This window comes from Cynocephalus volans, chromosome 5 (assembly GCF_027409185.1).
Source record: "Cynocephalus volans isolate mCynVol1 chromosome 5, mCynVol1.pri, whole genome shotgun sequence".
In the NCBI taxonomy this organism is placed as follows: Eukaryota; Metazoa; Chordata; class Mammalia; order Dermoptera; family Cynocephalidae; genus Cynocephalus; species Cynocephalus volans.
In genome coordinates this window covers 141890696-141909842 of record NC_084464.1, presented here as the reverse complement: position 1 = coordinate 141909842, position 19147 = coordinate 141890696, and the positions used below count along the sequence as shown (strand labels likewise).

Genomic DNA, 19147 nt, shown 5'->3' with positions numbered 1-19147 from the left:
GAACTCTGTTACTATTTTAGTTTTTATAAACTAACCTTATCCACCAATCATAAAACTATTTTAAAACACACATACTGTATTATTTTCATGAAATGACATCAATATTTACAAATTGTGAATAAAATATTTTAACAAAAAAATATATACTATCTAAAGCTTATAGGTATATATATAATAAATTATGTAACTCATACATAAAATACAATAACTAGATAATAACCAACTTCTAGATTTAGATACAAAATACAATTTATAGATAGAGATGTTACATTTATTTTCAACAATTAAAAATATAAAGAACTTAAAAAAACATGTCAAATAGTTACTTTTGCTATTTTGTTAATAAATTAGGCTTTCATATAGTCTATAAGTCATTAGTAATAAAACATGTGAACTAAAATTTTAAATTGTATAAAAATAAAATCATTCACCTAATTAAGATTTTTTAAAAATTGTCACTTAAAAACTCAATAGAGTATAGTGGTAAAAACATAAGAAGGGAAAACACACTTCAGAAGGAGAAGAATTGTTAAATTTCAGTTTATCTGATTTTATATTCAAAATAGTAAACAAAAGCTTAATGCACCAAAATAAAATCTGTTTTTTTCTATTATCAAAATTTACTAGAAGCCATAATCAGAACCACAGAGGCAGCACAATGTGGACTAAAAGGTGTTTAAAGAATTAGAGACATTGCCTAAGATAGTATCTCTCTTCAGTAATCTGTGCTTATAAGTTGCAGATGGGCTGCAGACAAGACCATTTTTACAAGAGGGCTTCATCTCCCTCTTCAGAGAGCAGGACAAGAACAGGCAGAAGATAGCTAGAGCTTCCAGTCAAATTCTCTACTGCAGTGGCAAAGACAGTCTGGGCTAGCAATGAATCAAAGATAACATTATTTCATGTAAAGAGAAATCAGTACAGGCTCAACTGACATAGCATCCATTTCCAAGATTGATTTACCTAATGTCATCACAGAGGATAGAACACTTAATTGCAAATATTTCCAAAATGGATCTTGAGAGACTATTTCCAATTTAACTAAATAAATTCTAGAAATTCATATGTCAAGCACCTTGGATAATCTCATTCTAGTGTACTTTATTATCCTCTGACTTGAACAGAATGCACAGGCCACAAGCAGAACTGTCAGGGAATCACCTGATCTGCAGTTCATCTTGGAAGAAATATAAAACACAGTATCGAACACTTATGCATAGGCATTGCCAAGATACATCACTTAGCAAAGGCAACAAGAGTAGTAATGAGTACAGGTAGAATTTCATTATGATAGGCACTGTGCTAAATAGTTTTCATATATTATTACATTTAATACTCAATAACTTCATAAGTTGTTATTCACATTCTAAAAAATACTGTGCTTCTAATCTCTCTGGACTCAGCCACAAATTCATTACAAAAATATTTAATATACATTAATATTAATATACACATATACATTAACAGAACACATATGTTTATTCAAAGGTGATAAGCACTGATCACTAAAGAGAAAAACAGCAGGAAAGGGGTATAGGAAATACTAGAAGTAGTGGTGATGGAAGTGACAGTGGTTATAAACCCACTACTTTTTTAAAAAAAGACTTTATTTTTTAGAACAGTTTTAGGTTCACAGCAAAATTGAGAAGAAAGAACAGAGATTTCCCATAAACTCTCTGCCCCCACATGTGCTTGGCCTCCTCCATTACCAACATCACCTAGCAGAGTGGTACATTTGTCACAACTGATGGACCTACAATGACACATCATATCATCCAGAGTCTACATTAAAGTTCACTCTTGGTGTTCTGCACTATGAGTCTGGACAAATTTATAATGACATGTATCCACTATTATAATATAAAGAATAGTTTTACTGTCCTGAAATTTCTGTGCTCTGCCTATTAATCTCTCCCTCCCCCCAATCTCTGACAACTACTGATCTTCTTACTGTCTCCATAATTTTGCCTTTTCTAGAATGTCCTACAGTTGGAATTATACAGTATGTAGCCTTTTCAGATTGGCTTCTTTCACTTAGTAATATGCATTTAGGTTTCCACCATGTCTTTTCATAGCTTGATAGCTCATTTCTTTTTAGCACTGAATAACATATCCCATTGTCTGGATGTACTACAGTTTATATATCCATTAACTACTGAAGGACATTTTGGTTGCTTCCAAGTTTTGACAATCATGAAAGCTGCTATGAACAACTATGTACAAGTTTTGCGTAGATGTAAGTTTTCACCTCCTTTGGTTAAATACCAAGGGGCATGACTGCAGGATCATATAGTAAGAGTGAGTTTAGTTTTGTAAAAGAAACTACCAAACTGTCATCCAAAGTAGCTGTACTATTTTGCATTCCCACAAGCAATGAATGAGAGTTCCAGTTGCTCCACATCCTCATCAGCATTTGGTGTTGTCAATGTTCTGGATTTTGGCCATTCTAATGGACGGACAGTGGTATCTCATTGTTGTTTTAATTTGCATTTCCCTGATGACATATGCATATGATGTGGAGCATATTTTCATATGCTTACTTGCTATCTGTACATATTCTTTGGTGAAATGTCTGCTAAGGTCTTTGACACATTTTTTAATAGGGTTGTTGTGTTCTCATTTCTGAGTTTAGGAGTTCTCTGTATGCTTTGGATAACAGTCCTTTATCAAATATGTCTTTTGCAATGTTTTCTCCCAATCTGTGCTTGTCCATTCTCTTGACAGTATCTTTCACAGAGTAGAGATTTTTAATTTTAATGAAATCCAGCATATTAATACTTTCTTTCATGGATCATGCCTTTGGTGTTGCACCTAAAAAGTCATCACAAATCCAAGGTCATCTAGATTTTCTCCTATGCTATCTTTTAGGAATTTTATAGTTTTGCATTTTACAGTTAGGTATGTAACCCATTTTGAAAAGGGTGTAAGGTCTGTGTCTAGTTCATTTTTTGCAAGTGGATGTTCTGCTATTTCAGCATCATTTGCTGGAAAGAGTATCTTTACCAAAGACCATTTGACTGTATTTATGTGAATCTATCTCTGGGCTCTTTATTCTGTTTCATTGATCTATTTGTCTATTCTTTTGCCAATACCACAGTCTTGATTACTGTAGCTTTATAGTATGTCATAAAGTTGGGTAGTGTTAGTCCTCCAACTTTGTTTTTCTCTTTCAATTATGTGTTGACTATTCTGGGTCTTTTACCACTCCACATAAATTTTTGAATCAGTTTCTTGATATGCACAAAATAACTTTATTGGAATTGTACTGAATATGTAGATCAAGTTGGGAAAAACTGACATCTTGATAATATTGAGTTTTCCTATATGAACATGGACTATCTGCCCATTTACTGACGTAAAAAAAAACTCACTTTAATTCTCTTCCCCAATTAGTGGTAAGGTTAGGCACCTTTCATTCATACACATTTGCACTACCTGTTTACATTCTCACCCAGTTTTTTCTACTGAGTTGAATTTTACTTATTCATTTGTAAGAGTTCTCTATATATGCTACGGACATTAATTCCTTATTAAGTATCAAATGTTTCTCTCTGGTCTACTAGTTGCATTTTAACAATATAATGGGGGAGGGAGAACCTTTGTTGTATGGATTTACTTCTTTTCATTTGTCAAACCTGTTAGGACACAATCAAATGAGACAAAAGAATTGGCAGATAGGTATCTAATGCAATTTTTTTCTGTGAAAGCCAATGTTTTAATAGCATTTTAAGTATATAGTTTTGTCACAATTATCCAAATGACACCTTTATCATTAGTTTAATTCCCATACTGTGTGGCCTAATCCAATTCCCTATTCTCTTTTCTTGATCCATTTGTCTATTTTCTTCCAGATATTTTCACATCAGACTTTAGACAGAGTTTATACAGATGGGTGAGACTATAGAGGGGGATCTGGAAACTAAGTTTAACAGAGGAACATAGTACAAGGGCATTTCAAAAAGTTCATGCAAAGATTTGTATTATCTTTAAATTTTATTTTCCTACAATCTTTTTGAAGTGCCCCAATATTAGTTGGACAGGTTTATCTATCTACTAACAGATAAATATTTTCCACTATGTTCTTGGGTAATTTGCCAAAGTTTATTACAGGCTTCTTATCTATTCATCTTATCTTAACAGTATCTTTCCTCCATGAAACATACAAATTCCTAAAAGTAGTCCTTTTAGGATTCAAACATCATTGTAACTCTTAATTTTGGGCCTCATATCTCACCTGCTATTGATAAAACTAGGAAAAGTAGAATAACCTTTTCCTCACACACTTATATACTATATTGTAGGCAACACAGTTCCTGGTGCTTGAAGATGTGATCAACTCAACAGCAAAGAGTGCATTGCGCTCCACTTCGGACAGCATATACTTCCAATCTCTCCTCTCCCCTAACTTTTAAAAAGACTCTGAACCAAATGTAGATAAATCTTTCTGCTGTCTGACCAGTAAGCCACCTCAGTATAGTATTAAAGGTACAAAATTTAAGCAATTCATGTTATGATCAAAATGATATCATTTACCCATGTGACAGGAATTATGTTGGGCATTTTATTATTTTCAGAGTGATATAGTCACACGATTTAAAAATTAGGATAGAACTTAGGGTTTATACCACAGGTATAGTCATCTACCCTGCTCTTGTCCACCCCACTCCAAATTATTTCAACTTTCGTTGTTCTTTGGGTTATTTTCCTAACCCCAATTGGTAAGCTTATACCACTGTTTGATTTATCAATTTTTAGACATTATCTATCGACACTCTACTACGAAATATTTTTATTAGTTCTTTTAAATTCCCTAGTTGCTTACTTTTGTCTTATATTTCTCATTCCATCAACTCTAGGAAAAAATCTCTTGGCCTTCCACTTCTGGACACTCCTCCTTGACAACTTGCTTTCACCTACTTCACCTTTCAACTTTCAGAAATATATCTCTTCCTTCACTTGTCAGTGTTGGTATTTATATTCTGTCCTGAATGAAGTATTATGTTTTGTGATAAGCCTTGTGCCATTTGAGGGAGAATGTTCTTTGTGCCCAAGTTAAATGAAATCCCTTTTTTAATATTACGTAATTCTATTATCATTCAAAATCATGGCATATTTTTGTTTGCTTCCAAATTGAAATTTCTTATATATATACATATATATGTGTATATATGTATACACACACACACACACACACACACACACACACACACACACACACACACACACACATATTTTAAATTTTTCTTGAATCTTAGTGTTTTTTCTTGTTGGGAGAAGGATTCTATGGCTTCTTATCTATATCTTTCATATTCTACAGTTCTTATTCTATATTGCATGGAATCCATTTGATTTTTCTTAAAAGAGGGGACCTTTCTGATTTCCTGTTCTAATTTCAGAGCAATTGCTTTTCAAGCTTATAGGAAAGACGTCAAAGAATTTTCTCTTTAGACTACCTAAAGTTAATTTTACCATTTCCTATATCTCATATTTCTCTTTTTCTTGATTGTTACCCTTATCTTGATGGATTATATCCTGAAGTAAGTTCCTCAGAAAAGGTAAGTGCTAGGCAAAATTTCAGAGTTTTTACATATTTAAAAATATTTATTTTGGGCTGGCCCGTGGCTCACTCGGTAGAGTGCGGTGCTGATAACACCAAGGCCATGGGTTCGGATCCTATATAGGGATGGCCGGTTTGCTCACTGGCTGAGCGTGGTGCTGACAACACCAAGCCAAGGGTTGAGATCCCCTTACCAGTCATCTTTTTAAAAAAAAAAAAATAATAATTTTTTTGCTCTTACATCTGACTCACAGTTTGGATGAGCAAAGAATTCTAGCGTCCTAAGCAGTAGACTAAACATATATGATTGGCTGTTCTTTTTCCTGAAACCATATTAAAATGATAAGGTAATACAAAAGAAAATAAATCTGTTAAGCTGAAAAGAAGCAGAAAAAGAATGGGTGGAAAAATTGAAACAGGAGAATTAACAAAAATTTCCAAAAATAATTTCTAGAAAAACACAAATTGAGAGGAAGTAAATACACCCTGTTAGATAAAACAGACTGGAAAAAATCTCAACTCAGAACGTGTATGTAGGGAAGTGACTCGATCCTATCCATAGAAACCTCAGAAAGGGTCTAGGCAGATATGGGGGTGGGGGTCTTTACTGAGACTGTCTAGGAAAAAAGAATATACTGTTTTCATATCCTTCCCCACTCCATCAACCTCTGCATAGCACCCTCAACCTTTACAGCTTCCCTACTCTCACTTCTGCCCTTTGGCAAAAAGGGTAGAGAATGACACCCTGAAATTGTGGAATAAGCTGCCTGGACAGTGCCAAGACTGACAAAGTAGGTGTGGTGTCCACTCCAAAAATACTCTCCTTATTCCACGGCTGAGAAGCAGTGGCCGAATGGGCAGTGGCACAGAGAGAACAGAAAAATCAAGGGGGAAAACACACCTGCAGACATAATAACAGAGGAAACCCAATAATAGCTACTAAAAATAATCAATTAGTCTTCACTTTACATGTAAAAGAACTAAATCTTATCAGACATATGAAGAAAACAAACAATGAGAAAGACCAAAATAAACATGACACCTGACTTGGGGTGAAAAACAGAAGTCAGAAAAGTAGGAAAGAATATAAACAAACCAATTACCGAGCCTGTGAAACAACCAACCAAAATAATCTCAGAAATTCTTATTTTCAACTAGTTCTTTCAACTAGCTCTTTTTAGATAATCTTTTTAGATAATCTAATAACTAAATGCAGATAAGGAAGATCATAATCACAACACATAGTAACCTTGAAGTAAACTAATGTAATCTAGCATAAAGTTCCATGATAGCTTTGGCTACATGTCCGTGCCACTATATCCAGTAGTATATGAAAAAAATAACAGTACCAAAAGGGAATACCTTTGAATTTAAGTATTTCTGATAATATGAAACAACTCTGGTTCATTTGAGAATCTAGTGAACACAGACATTCAAGAAAATGTGTTTCGAATTAACTAGACCCTCATTTATTTAAGAACAATTAAATATATGGCACTCCCAAGGTAATATTACAAAGTAACATCCCCAAACAGGAGAAACAATATATTTCACAAAACAGCTGACTTACCCTGGGAAACTGTACTGAACAGTGCAGGATCAATGGCTGGAATAGTCTGTGGAGTAGGTTGGATAGTATTACTTGTTACACCTGCAAATCAGAAAACCACAAGAGGGTATAAAAGTGTTACAGCTAACTGTACAATAGAAAAGCACTTAAAGGATCATGGGAGAATTTCATTATTTTACTTAATTATTTTCTTGAAACTTTAATGTATTCTAATTTGATATACTTATTTGATATTGGAGGCTGGTACAGAAAATGCAAGAAAATATTTGTACATTATGAGTGCTTACATACATTTACTGGCTACACATTTCCTAGTATGTATTTTGTCATGTCTAATGCTTCAACTTGTTTCTCAATTGAAGCTTGTTAAAAATATCTGTAGAAGTAATAAACTCCCTTCTTACCTTTTCCTAGCCAACTAAATAATTTTGGGGACAAGGTGGGACATAATTATGACTTAGTTTAACTTAAGGGATGAGTCTCATTTCATCACTTTGAATGAAATTACAAATTATACATTCCAAATTTTCTGGTCCACATGTTTTTAAGATGATATTTTTATGTATCCAATAAGCAATGTGTTGACTTCCTGTTAGAACTTGTCAAAACTATCACTCTCAATGAATAACTAACAGTCTTGATTAATGGTAAGTAATGTACTAGAGTTGAAGATTATTAATCATCTAAAAAATTAACAGAAGTGTTGAAACTTTCCAAAAAAGACTTAAATGGTTCAATCAGCAGGGAAAGCAAATGAAGAAAACTTGATTACTCCAATTCAATGGAGTCAAATAGTCTCTTACTTACCCCAAGCTAATACAGTTAAATTTGAACAGGCAATTTGCAATAAGGGTAAAGTGATAAAAGACACTGGGATAAGAAAAAGGGGACAGACCAAAGGGAGAAAATAAAATAAACTGGGAAGTTTCTAAGGGCATGAACACATATCCAATGAGAGTTCTAGAATGATGGTTTCCCACAGGTTGACTGAAGCTGTAAAGTTTTTCTGGTTTGAAGTTTTGACTTTGAAGGACCTTCTCATCTTTAATCCAAGAGAGAAAAACGGCTTAAATATAGTCTGTTTTTACCTCATTTAATTTTGTTTCAGGGCAAACGAGTTTCATTTTACAGAAATTATTAAAACTCGAAAATCTTACTTTTTAACTAACAATTAAACTCATAAATTTTTAAAGTATAAAGGAATACAGATGAAAAGATAAATGTAAATTTTACAGAAGTATAAATAGTACAAAACATATATAGGTGAAAGAAAACTGGCTCTCATTCCTACTCCAAGCCACTTTAGGGCTATTACCAGTTTCTAGGGCACCCTTCCACACACCTACAAACATAGGTGTGTCCAGTCCTTTCCTTCTTTCCTTCCATCTATCTATATCTATATCATTGCTGTTCTTTGCTAAGAAATTTATGTTCTTGCCTAAATCAAAATCCTCCAAAAAAACCCCTTTCTTTATCAAGAAGGTAAACTGTGTGCTCTAAAAAAAGTAAAACGTGCATATGATGCTGTTCTGTGCATTTTTCACTTAATATGTCTTAGTAATAATTTCAGGTTAATATATATAAATTTTCCTTGTTCTTTTTAATGGTTACACAGTGTTCCATTCTATGCATGCACCACATTTATAAAGCAATCCATTACTGATGGACATTTAAGTTGTTTCCAATCTTTGCTACTACAGGTTATATTACGGTGAATATTCTTTATATACTGTGTGTATGTACAAATATATTTAGACATACAAATTTTAAATTGACTAATTCAATAACTATTTTGTGCTTGATTTTGGTAAGTGCTAACCAAATATATTAAACTATAAACATCTGACAAAATTCTCTCCACAAAACTTGACAAACATTAATGGCACATACACTTATAATATTAAAAAAAAAGTTAGAAGGTAAAATCTGAGAGGGATCTTCAGAGACTACTTAGTCAAGTCTAAAGCTATGAAGCAGTTGTACCTAAAACTTATATAGATGAGTATATATATTCTTCACATAGATCTTTTAAAAAAAAAAAAGGCAAATCTACAACCCTCTCACAGTCCAATTTGTATATCAATGCCATTCCTTGCTTAGTAATTTGTATTTTTGCCTAAATTAAAATCCTCCAAGCTGTTTTATGGAAAAGGTATAGTTTTTGGTCAGCATCCTCCTTTAACTTTTAAATGCTTATTTATATAACTCCATATGATATAAATAAGCAAGACTAACAAGATCAAAACGGAATTAACAGGAGGAAAGTATTCAGTTATGCAATAAAATTTCATTTGAGCAATATTAAAAAAAAAAAAGTAGCCTGCATCTTATTAAAAGTACTGTGGTTGCAGCAATTCATCTAAGACTTGAACTGACAACACAGACTGCTCCACAAGACGCCCCTGGCAGCATAGGTAGATGACACCGCTTCTTGTTTGTCTTGAAGCCCTGAGGCAAGACCTGTCCTCTTGGCAGCCATCATGAGCATGTTCCCACTGGGGCCTAGAGCACTGGCTCAACACCAGCTACTACCTGTTAAGTTAGTAAAATGGTTTTTAGTTTATGGTATTTATTTATTGAGATGCCCCAATCTAGTTCTTTTTCTTTTCTTTCTTGATTTGGATAGGTCTTATTTGTCAATTTGCAAATGGGTTACAGCCCCCTAAACTATAATATGCTGGAGTGAAGTGACCACCAAAACACTACTGGGGAAATCAGGAATGTGTTAGATATTGCTTCCTGAAGTTATTTAATAGAAAAGAAGAGTTAATAAAGTAACTTCTGCTTAATTTTTAGGTAGATGCTTATATAGCGTATTAGATGGGACTAATACACATTGAAGAGTAAAATATTACAGGATTTCTAGTTAAGTACTAAATTGTCTATTGACTAAATGCAATGGGAATTATGAAAAGAAAAACATGGGCACTGCTTAAAAAAAACTAGAGAAGACTATCCACAAAGTGTAATTAAAAAGAACCCTGAAAGAAAGTAGGACTTAGAGAAGGAGAGAAAAATGGGAGAAAGACATGCTACCTGTGAGAAACAGTGCGAGCAAAGGTAAGAAAACAGGAGGACTGGGTTGAGTAAAACTTCAGTGAATCATGGAAAACAGCATTGAGAGGCCAGACTATCAACAGAATATCAAAGCCTAACAGAAGAACTCAAATGCAGTACTTCTGATACAACAACAATACAGCTCAATTTTGATCTACGTATGAGGTGAGATGCTTTTACAATTAAAAGGCTAGCATTAATTCTAACATAACCATATACTATATCACCCACCAGTGACATCTGCACAGTGCTTAAAGCACAAGAAGCCAACACCTTGCCTGTTTAAACAATTACTATCCCTGTTCTCCTTGCACCATCTTTGCTTTTTTTGTGGAAGAACTAAAAATCTGAAATTAGTACATATTATTCTTTTCAGCTATCTTACGGATTTCCCTTTGATAAAAGTGCATCCTGGACCTTTATATGAGAGAAAGTAAATCATTCTTAAAGTGAGCAAGAGGGAAACATCTGGAATATTTATAAACTAAAAACATTACTTCATTTTTTATTAGGCAAATATGAACCGATTTTTTTAACCATTTCAAATATAATAGAAAAAAAAAATCTGGGGGCGGAGAGGAGGAGATTCCAACATCTCACATCAATCTTAAGGGTAAATAGACTATATACTATCAAAAAAGTAAGTTTGACTTGACATGATTTTAGTTCCTTAAAGGAAGGAACATAGAAGGGAGGTGGCAAAAGCATTAAGTCAGAGAGACTTGGGTTCAAACTCTAGTTCTGTTACCTACTGGGTATGTTTTTCTTCTTGGGATAATTGCTGAAGCAATATCTGATATAAGTGCTAAAGGAATAAGTGTGTAAATTAGGTATGATAATTATTTAAATGCTATATCTACAAAAATACATAAAATAGCAAGACAGGATCTCATCCTACAAAAGTTCTAAGGTTTTTAGTTTTATTCCCTCCTCTGAGGAACAAAAGAGGGGAAAAAAAGGCTTATGCCCAAATTAACTGGATTGAAATAAATTGTTCATGCCAGAAAATTTCCTAACAGACACAACCTCACAAAAATCCTAACCAGGAGATATTGTCTACATATGAAACTACCAATATCTTATCATTTTTGTTGTACAAAAACAGCAATTTCATATGAAGCAACTTAATATAGCTCTCCTATTAAAAGTGTGTTTTCTCTTTCATATATACAGAGTATATTTATATATAAAATATATGTACACGTATATTATACCACAGCTCTGCCCTAAGATATGATGGTACTTCAACAAGTTCATGGAAAAAATAAAATTAAAAGATAATATGAATCATTTCATTAACTTTTTGAAGTACCCTCATATACTGTCTAAAGCAATACCCCTTTGGCAACCTTTCTGTAAGGTTAACATCCTACCCCCAGATGTAAAAATTTCTCTTGATTCACAAAATAACTTTAAATGTTCATTAACTTGTCATTAAATACCTTGTCTTTCTTTTGGCACAGAAATAGGAAGGAAAAGGGAAAAAAAAAAAAAAAAAGAAGCAAAGGAAGCCAATTTGCCAAACACAGATTTTGTATTAGGCATAGTACTAGTCAATTTTTATACTCTTTTCCTTTAATAAATAAAATAACCATGGGAAGTAAGTATGATTAATTTCATTTTAGAAAGAGGAAATATCTAGGTTGAGAAAAATTGAATACCAGTCGAATTTGTGGTTCAGCAAAGAGGAGAAACTAATAACCAATATTATTTAACTCCAAAATGTGATTTATTCCCACCTGACCCCTTTAGAATACCTGTGTCTGGAACTCTTATCAGTGTTTAAACTTTTGAATATAATGTGAAAAGTATTCATCTAAAGCAAATACACCTATGTACCTGGTTTTGTTTACTTTATTCTACCCTGGAAACAATGAATATTTCTAAAAGATAATATTTAAAACTGTGTTCCATGAAATTTTACTTGCAAAGCAAATTCAAGTTGGTTTTTTAATTAATGTCATCACATAGACCATAAAGCATTGAAAAGACAGGGTAAAATATACCACATGACACCACAAAAGAGATCAGTGCTAAAATGATCACTTTCATCAATAATCTTAAAGACAAAATATTAGCAATATCTGCAGATAATATAAAGTTGAAAGTTTTAAAATAGGAAGAAAAAGACTAATCATAACTGCTCCTACAATGGTCAAAATAGAAAACTTTTAAATGTTATTCAATTTATGAAAAATAACCTAAATGGCTTGGGTAAAATGAGGCTGACAACTGATAGTCAATGAAGTAATGGTGTGTTATATAATAGAAGCAGTAGAAATCATGGCTCAAAGGATGAATCTTATTACCTTAATTTATTTTAAAATATTTGTATAGTTTTTTTTTTTTTTTTTTTTTTACCATAGGGCACCCTTATGCTGAGATAAGAGCAAAATTTTAAGAACAATTCTAAAAAAAAATAAAATAAATTAAATGTAAGATTTAAATAATGGTTGTAAATGGCCTTCTACTTGGAAGCAAGGGTGATGTCAACAATACAAGTAAACGGAAGAGTATCTGCAACTTTGTGAAAGTCCCTTTATTGACAGACTGACTACTGGAGATTGTTTTGTCAGATCTTTTTATATGAAGACATGCACATATACTACTGATTTATTCAAAGATAGCAGATATCTCTTCCCCATTTTTTTAAGTCACACACTTGTAATATTAAAAAAAAAATAACCTGAACTCTCTCTTTTACCTGAGAGTCCACTGCCACTGAGATTGTATACCTCAAAGCCTGCACCCCATCATCAATAATACCCATGTGGAGGGCAGAGGCAGAGTCCTGAGGGAATGAGGCAAGAAAAATCTAATCTTGCTATCACAGTAGGATCCTAACTGACATCCAATAATAAACCACACTTGCCTCAGTGCTATTCTTAAGCAACAGTGAAGGGGAAAGAAAGGGAAGGGACACAGCAATACTTATGAAAAACATAAAAACTAGTTATATTAATAAAATATAAAGTTAATAGTAATTAATCCATACACATAAATACTTGTCACTTCTCAAAAAACTAGAATACAACTAATATTAAAACTTCAGTGAAAAGAATTTAATGTTTTCTTGTGGGTTCAAATGGAATTTAAAGACCTTATCATACTTCATGACTATCATTATGAGGCACAAATACTCATATGATAAAAAGTGCAGTTCTTATTTATGAAAAGAGAAATCAAAAAGTGTTAAGTTTTAGTTTCCTACCTGGGCTGTGAGGCACTTCTGCTGGTGTGTTAGCGGGAGCGTGTGCACCTGGAGGAATCTGTATTCCAGTATAGCTGCTTGATGGCATGTTGCTTGGATCATAAGTTGAAGATGATGATGGCTGAGGTGGGTGTATGGGCAGAGAGGCTGCTCCAGCATCTTCATTTTCTTCAACATCTATTATATAATATACATACAATGTTAAATTAGGTATTTAAAAATATAAATGCTGAGTATTTTTTGTATCTATATAGAAAGGAGTGATAAGATACTTTGTTTTGATAAGATTTGAAATGTAGACTTTTAAATATACTATATTATCATTAGCTAAATTTAAAAACTACCTGAGAAAATTATATTTGATAGTAAATCACAATTAGCCACTTTTGGGAATCACAATAACTTAAAATAATAGAAAAGCAAGCTAGAGCTATAGATTTTTGAAACAGAATAGATTTTATTGTTTTCTATCAAATTTTTAAATAACTTTTTTGTCTGATTATAAACATATTACATATTCAATGTAGATAATTTTAAATAAACAAAAAAGTCAAATTTACCTACCACTTTCAGACAGGCAATTTACTAAGTAAACTTGTGGACGTATTTATACTTTATATACACTGAATCATTTCTGCCTATATTAGAGAACTCTAATACATTTATACATTCTGAGAAGGAAAAACAAATCCACCATGAAAAGGCACTGGACAGTGACCAATAGCTGGTGCTAAAGTGAAGATGAACCCTGGGAGAGAAAATCTCACTAGGTAAGGTTTGATTTTATGCTTTTTTTTCCTGCTGAGGGTACTCAGATTGTGCAAAACAAAAGAAAGAGCTGTCAAGAAGTGAGTCTTGAGATGTGTGTACAAACCCCAACTAAGTACATGCATGCCCATGAATTATGCATACACACTCAGGGAAGACTCCAGGCAGCCCTGGAAAAAGAAAAAATTTAAAGCTGAAATAAAGAGTTACAAAGTTTGAGATCAGATAAGTTAACTGCCTGCCAGAAAAAGAGTCAAAACTTTGCAGAGAAAAATAGCAGGATGCAGAGGAGCTACAACATGTTATCAGTAATAAAAAAATCATCAGAAATATGGGGGAGTGGAGGGGGGCCAGGGGAGAAAAATGTGGTCAGAGTAAAGAGAAAAATAGTCTATAGAAAAAGAACTCAAAATGACCTAGATATTGAAATAAGTAGGAAAAACAAAAACAAAAACAAAAACAAAAACAAAAAAACCTTTAAAGCAGGTACTATAAATACATTCACAGCCATAAGAAAAATATGGCCATAATGGAGGAAAGATAAAAAACTCACCAGAGAAAAGAAAACTATAAGAAGGGATAAAAACAGATGGGACTAAGAAAACAAATGACAAAATAGTAGGCTTGAATCTAGCTACAGCAATTACATTAAATGTAAATGGACTGAACCCTATTTCCAAGGCAGGTTGTTGAGAGACTGAATAAAAAAAAAAAAAACTATTGCTTTTTACCAGAGTCATATTAAATACAAAAACTCAGATATGTTTAAACTAAAAGGATGAAAATACATATACTAGATAAATTCCAGTAAGACAAAAGTTGAAATGATTAATTTTAATAACAGATAAAACAATTAACGACAAGGAATATTAGCAGAAATAGAGTGGAACATTTCATAATGATAAAAAGGTCACGTTAACACCAAGCAAATGAAAGCTGGGGTAGCTAACTTTAAAATCAGGCAAAACAGAATTCATGACAAGGAATATTAGTGAGATACAGTGGGAAGTTTCACAATAATAAAAGAGTTAGTTCCTAAAAAAAATTAAACAATTATAAAGGTACATGTGCCTACTAAAATAACAGAGCTTCAAACTAAACAAAAACTGACAGACATAGACGGAGATTTTAATACCCATTTATTTTTCACATTCACGGAACACCATACCCAAATAACTGCAGAATACATTCTTTTCAATTGCACATTGAGCTTTTACTAAGACAGAACATATGCTGGGCCATGAAACAAATCTTGGTAAACTTCCTGCAAAGTATGTTCTCTAACCAAAATGGAACTGAATTAGAAATCAATAACAATATCTAAAAACACCCCAAATATTTTAAGATTAAACAACATCCTTCTAAATAGTCCATTACTCAAAGAAGAAATAACAAAGGAAATTAGAAATATGTTGAATTCAATAATACCAAAATTAATGGGATGTTGTTAAACCAGTGCTTAGAGGAAAATCAATAGATTTAAATGCTTATATTAGAAGAGATGATCTGATTAGCCCTATATTTGTAGAAAAAACTGAATTGTTAAAAAAAAACCTCCCTACAAAGAAAATGCATGGCCTAGATGGATTAAGTGGTGAAATCTATCAAACACTTAAGCAAGAAACAATTCCTATCTTATGCAAACACTTTCAGAAAATAGAAGGAGGGATCACTTTCAAGTTGTTTTTTAAGGCCAATGTAACCCTGATACCAAAATCTCACAGACTTGCACATAGACACACAAATGCTTAATATTAGAATCAAATCTACCTATATAATATATGCCTCATTATTACTAATTGAGGTTTACTAAGGAGTACAAAGTGGGTTCAACATGAAAATCAGTGTAACTCATATTAACAGAATAAAGAAAAACCATATGATAATTTCAATAAATGTATAAAAAATACTTGACAAAATTCAACATCCACTTATGACAGAAGTTCTCAGCACCCTCGGAAATTAAAGGGAAGTCCTCAGTATCACACAGGGGAAAAAATAAAACAAAACAATGGATATATTTATTACCCTAGATGCAATAAGCAAGAAAAAGAAAGAAAAGGCACAAAGATTGGAAAGGAAGAAGTAAAACTAGCTCTCCTTGCAGATGGCACCATTACCTACTTAGAAAATCCCAAGAAATTTACAAAGTAACTACTAGAACTAATAGATAAGTTTAGCAAGGTTGCCAGATACAAGATCAGTATATAAAAATCAATTGTAATTCATCAGAAGTAAAGAACTGGAAAACTAAATTAAGAAAATAATTGCACTGACAAAAGAGTGAAAATACATAAAATACCTGGAAATAAATTTACCAAAAGAGGTACAAAATCTCTGCTCTGAAAAATATAAAATACCGCTGAATGAAATTAAAGAAAGTTTAAATAAATGGAAAGATATACTATGTTCACATATCAAAAGACTCAGTATTGTTAAAGTATCAATTCTCCCTAAACTGATCTATAAATTGAATGCAATACCAATGATAATCCCAATAGCTTTTTTTAAAAAAAACAACAAGAACAACAAAAAATAAAAAACATGATTCTAAAATTTATGTGGAAACTCAAAGGACACAAATTAGCTAAGATAATCTTGAAAATGAAGAGAAGAGTTAGAGGACTTACACCATTTTACTTCAAGATTTACTATAAAAAGGCAGGTACTGACATAGGCCAGAAAAATATATCAATGTAACTGAATACAGTCCACAAATAGAATTACATTTACATATTTACATGGTTTAATGAATTTTTGGCAAAGGTACCAAAGGAATTCAATGAAAAAAGTTTGTATACAATGTCATATAATGAAAGTTTGTAACAAATGGTGCTGGAATAATAGGACATCATTATGTGGGCAGGGATTGGGGGAAACCTGAATCCTTACCTCACACCACACACACACACAAAATCCAAGATATATCTCAATACTAATAGTAAAAGCTTAAACTAAATCCTCTAGATTAAAAATAGAGAGTATTTTTGAGGTAGAGGTAGGTAAAAGATTTTTTAGGACACAAAAAATAGCCATATGATTTAAAAATTATAAATTATACTTCATCAAGATCAAAGACTTTTGGCAATCAAAAGACAGTTAAGAAAACATATGGGCATGCTTCCAGTATGGATCTGGACATCACATCTCAGGCACGAGTGGTGACAGCTTTGTACCCCATCAACAGTCATAATCAATAAAAAACAACAAAAAAAGAAAACATGCAGACAAGTGATAGACTGAAAGACATTTGCAAAACATGTATTTGACAAATGACTATTTATAATTCATAACTTATAAACTCAATAATAAAAAGACAAAAAGCCCATTAAAAAAGATATAAAAATATTTGAAAATAAAGCAGAGGGCACCACACTATCCAAGTAACCAGTTAACATAACTTATGTTTCATCAACATCATACACTTTCAATGTGAGAAAGAGAGGACACAATGTCATTCTGGGTTATTCTTGCAAAAGTACATAACCTTAGTTTAATTATGAGGCAACACCAGACAAGCCCAAATTGAGAGACAGTCAGCAATTAATTGGCGTGTAGTCTCCGAAAACATCAAGGCCAAGAAACACTAGTAAGGTTGAGGATCCATTTCAGATTAAAAGGATTAAAGAGACATGACAACTAGATGCAGTGTGTGACCCTTGACTATCTTAAAGGAGGAAAAAAGAGCTACAAATGTCTTTGAGTCAAGTGACAAAATTTGAATACAAATAGAAATTAGATGTTAGCAGGGAATAAATACTACAGTTCCTGATTTTGATAAGTATATTGTAGTAAAAGAATGTCTTTGTTCTTAGGAAATATATACTGAAGTACTTAGTAAAAAAGCATGTCTACAATATATTTTTAAATACTTAAAAAAATATCATATATACAAAATGATATCCTCTTCTGAAGCCACAGCCATTTCTGAGGCGATATTGCCAAAAGTTATGGCACTAACTCTAGATTATAACATTAACACTAGATTACATAAAATACATACATTATATGATTTTAAAATATAACTTGATCTCCTTTGTTTCCTTTCCTGTGGAGGGGGGATAGGAGAGGTGAGGAAAAGAGAGGAGGAGAGGAGAAATGAGAAAGAGGGACAGAGAATGAATGAATGAATGTTGAATCTGGGTGAAAGGATATGGAAATTCCTTATACTATTTATGACAGCTTTTCAGTAAATTTGACATTGTATCAAAATAAAGTTACTATATAAAAGCAGTTGTTTAATGATCTATTTTTTATTTTTTATATCATGAGTTCTATACAATGTCTATGCCAATGTCATCATGCTGTGGTATACAGCTAGTACTTAATACACATCATACTGTTTAAAAAAATAAGTATATTGCTCTTTTGTTCTTAACTAAATTAACTAAGGTACAGTATCTATTACATTCTACTGGTTTTACTAGAAATTCAAGTCTAGAACAATAGATAATTAGATCTTTGTTAAACATACTACCTTTTTACACCTATAATATCTTGTAAGAGTTAATGTCATAACATTTAACAGTCATATCTCCTCAAAAACGGCTTATGCCTCTGTAAGAGGATGTCATTAAATCTGAATGTATATGAGAAAAGCCTTCTTTAAAATCTTGAGCTGTTTGTTTTTTTCTCAATGTAGTATTATAACTTGTTGTGTTTTTAAACTAACTCTTACAAGAGCTGCAGAGGCAAGGCTCTCTGGTCTGGAGCTTTGGGGGCATGACACCTACTGGGCAGAACCCCAGGAGTGTTACCACTACCCCAGGGGGTCCAGAGGGCAGAACATCAATCAAAGATTATTCTCACGCCTTAAACTCTAATGGAATTTGCCTTGCAAGGTTTTGGACTTGCTTGGGACCTGTCACCCATTTCTTCTTTCTTCTTTCTCCCTTTTGGAATGGAAATGTCTACCCTATGCCTGTCTCACACCATACTTTGGAAGCACATAGCTTGGTTCATAGCTGGAGAGGAATTTTGCCTT

The 19147-nt window shown here is 32.6% G+C and overlaps 1 protein-coding gene across 1 annotated transcript in view; it reads right to left on the bottom strand.

The window, feature by feature from the left end:
• The window catches only part of VTA1 (vesicle trafficking 1), a 72209-nt gene that overhangs the window by 3905 nt on the left and 49157 nt on the right, over positions 1–19147 (bottom strand). Inside the window, exons 6-7 of the mRNA XM_063097328.1 lie at positions 13396–13572; positions 7128–7208 (exon numbers count right to left, since the gene is read on the bottom strand). Coding sequence (XP_062953398.1) covers positions 7128–7208; positions 13396–13572 — 258 coding nt within the window. The remainder of the gene's footprint in view (positions 1–7127; positions 7209–13395; positions 13573–19147) is intronic.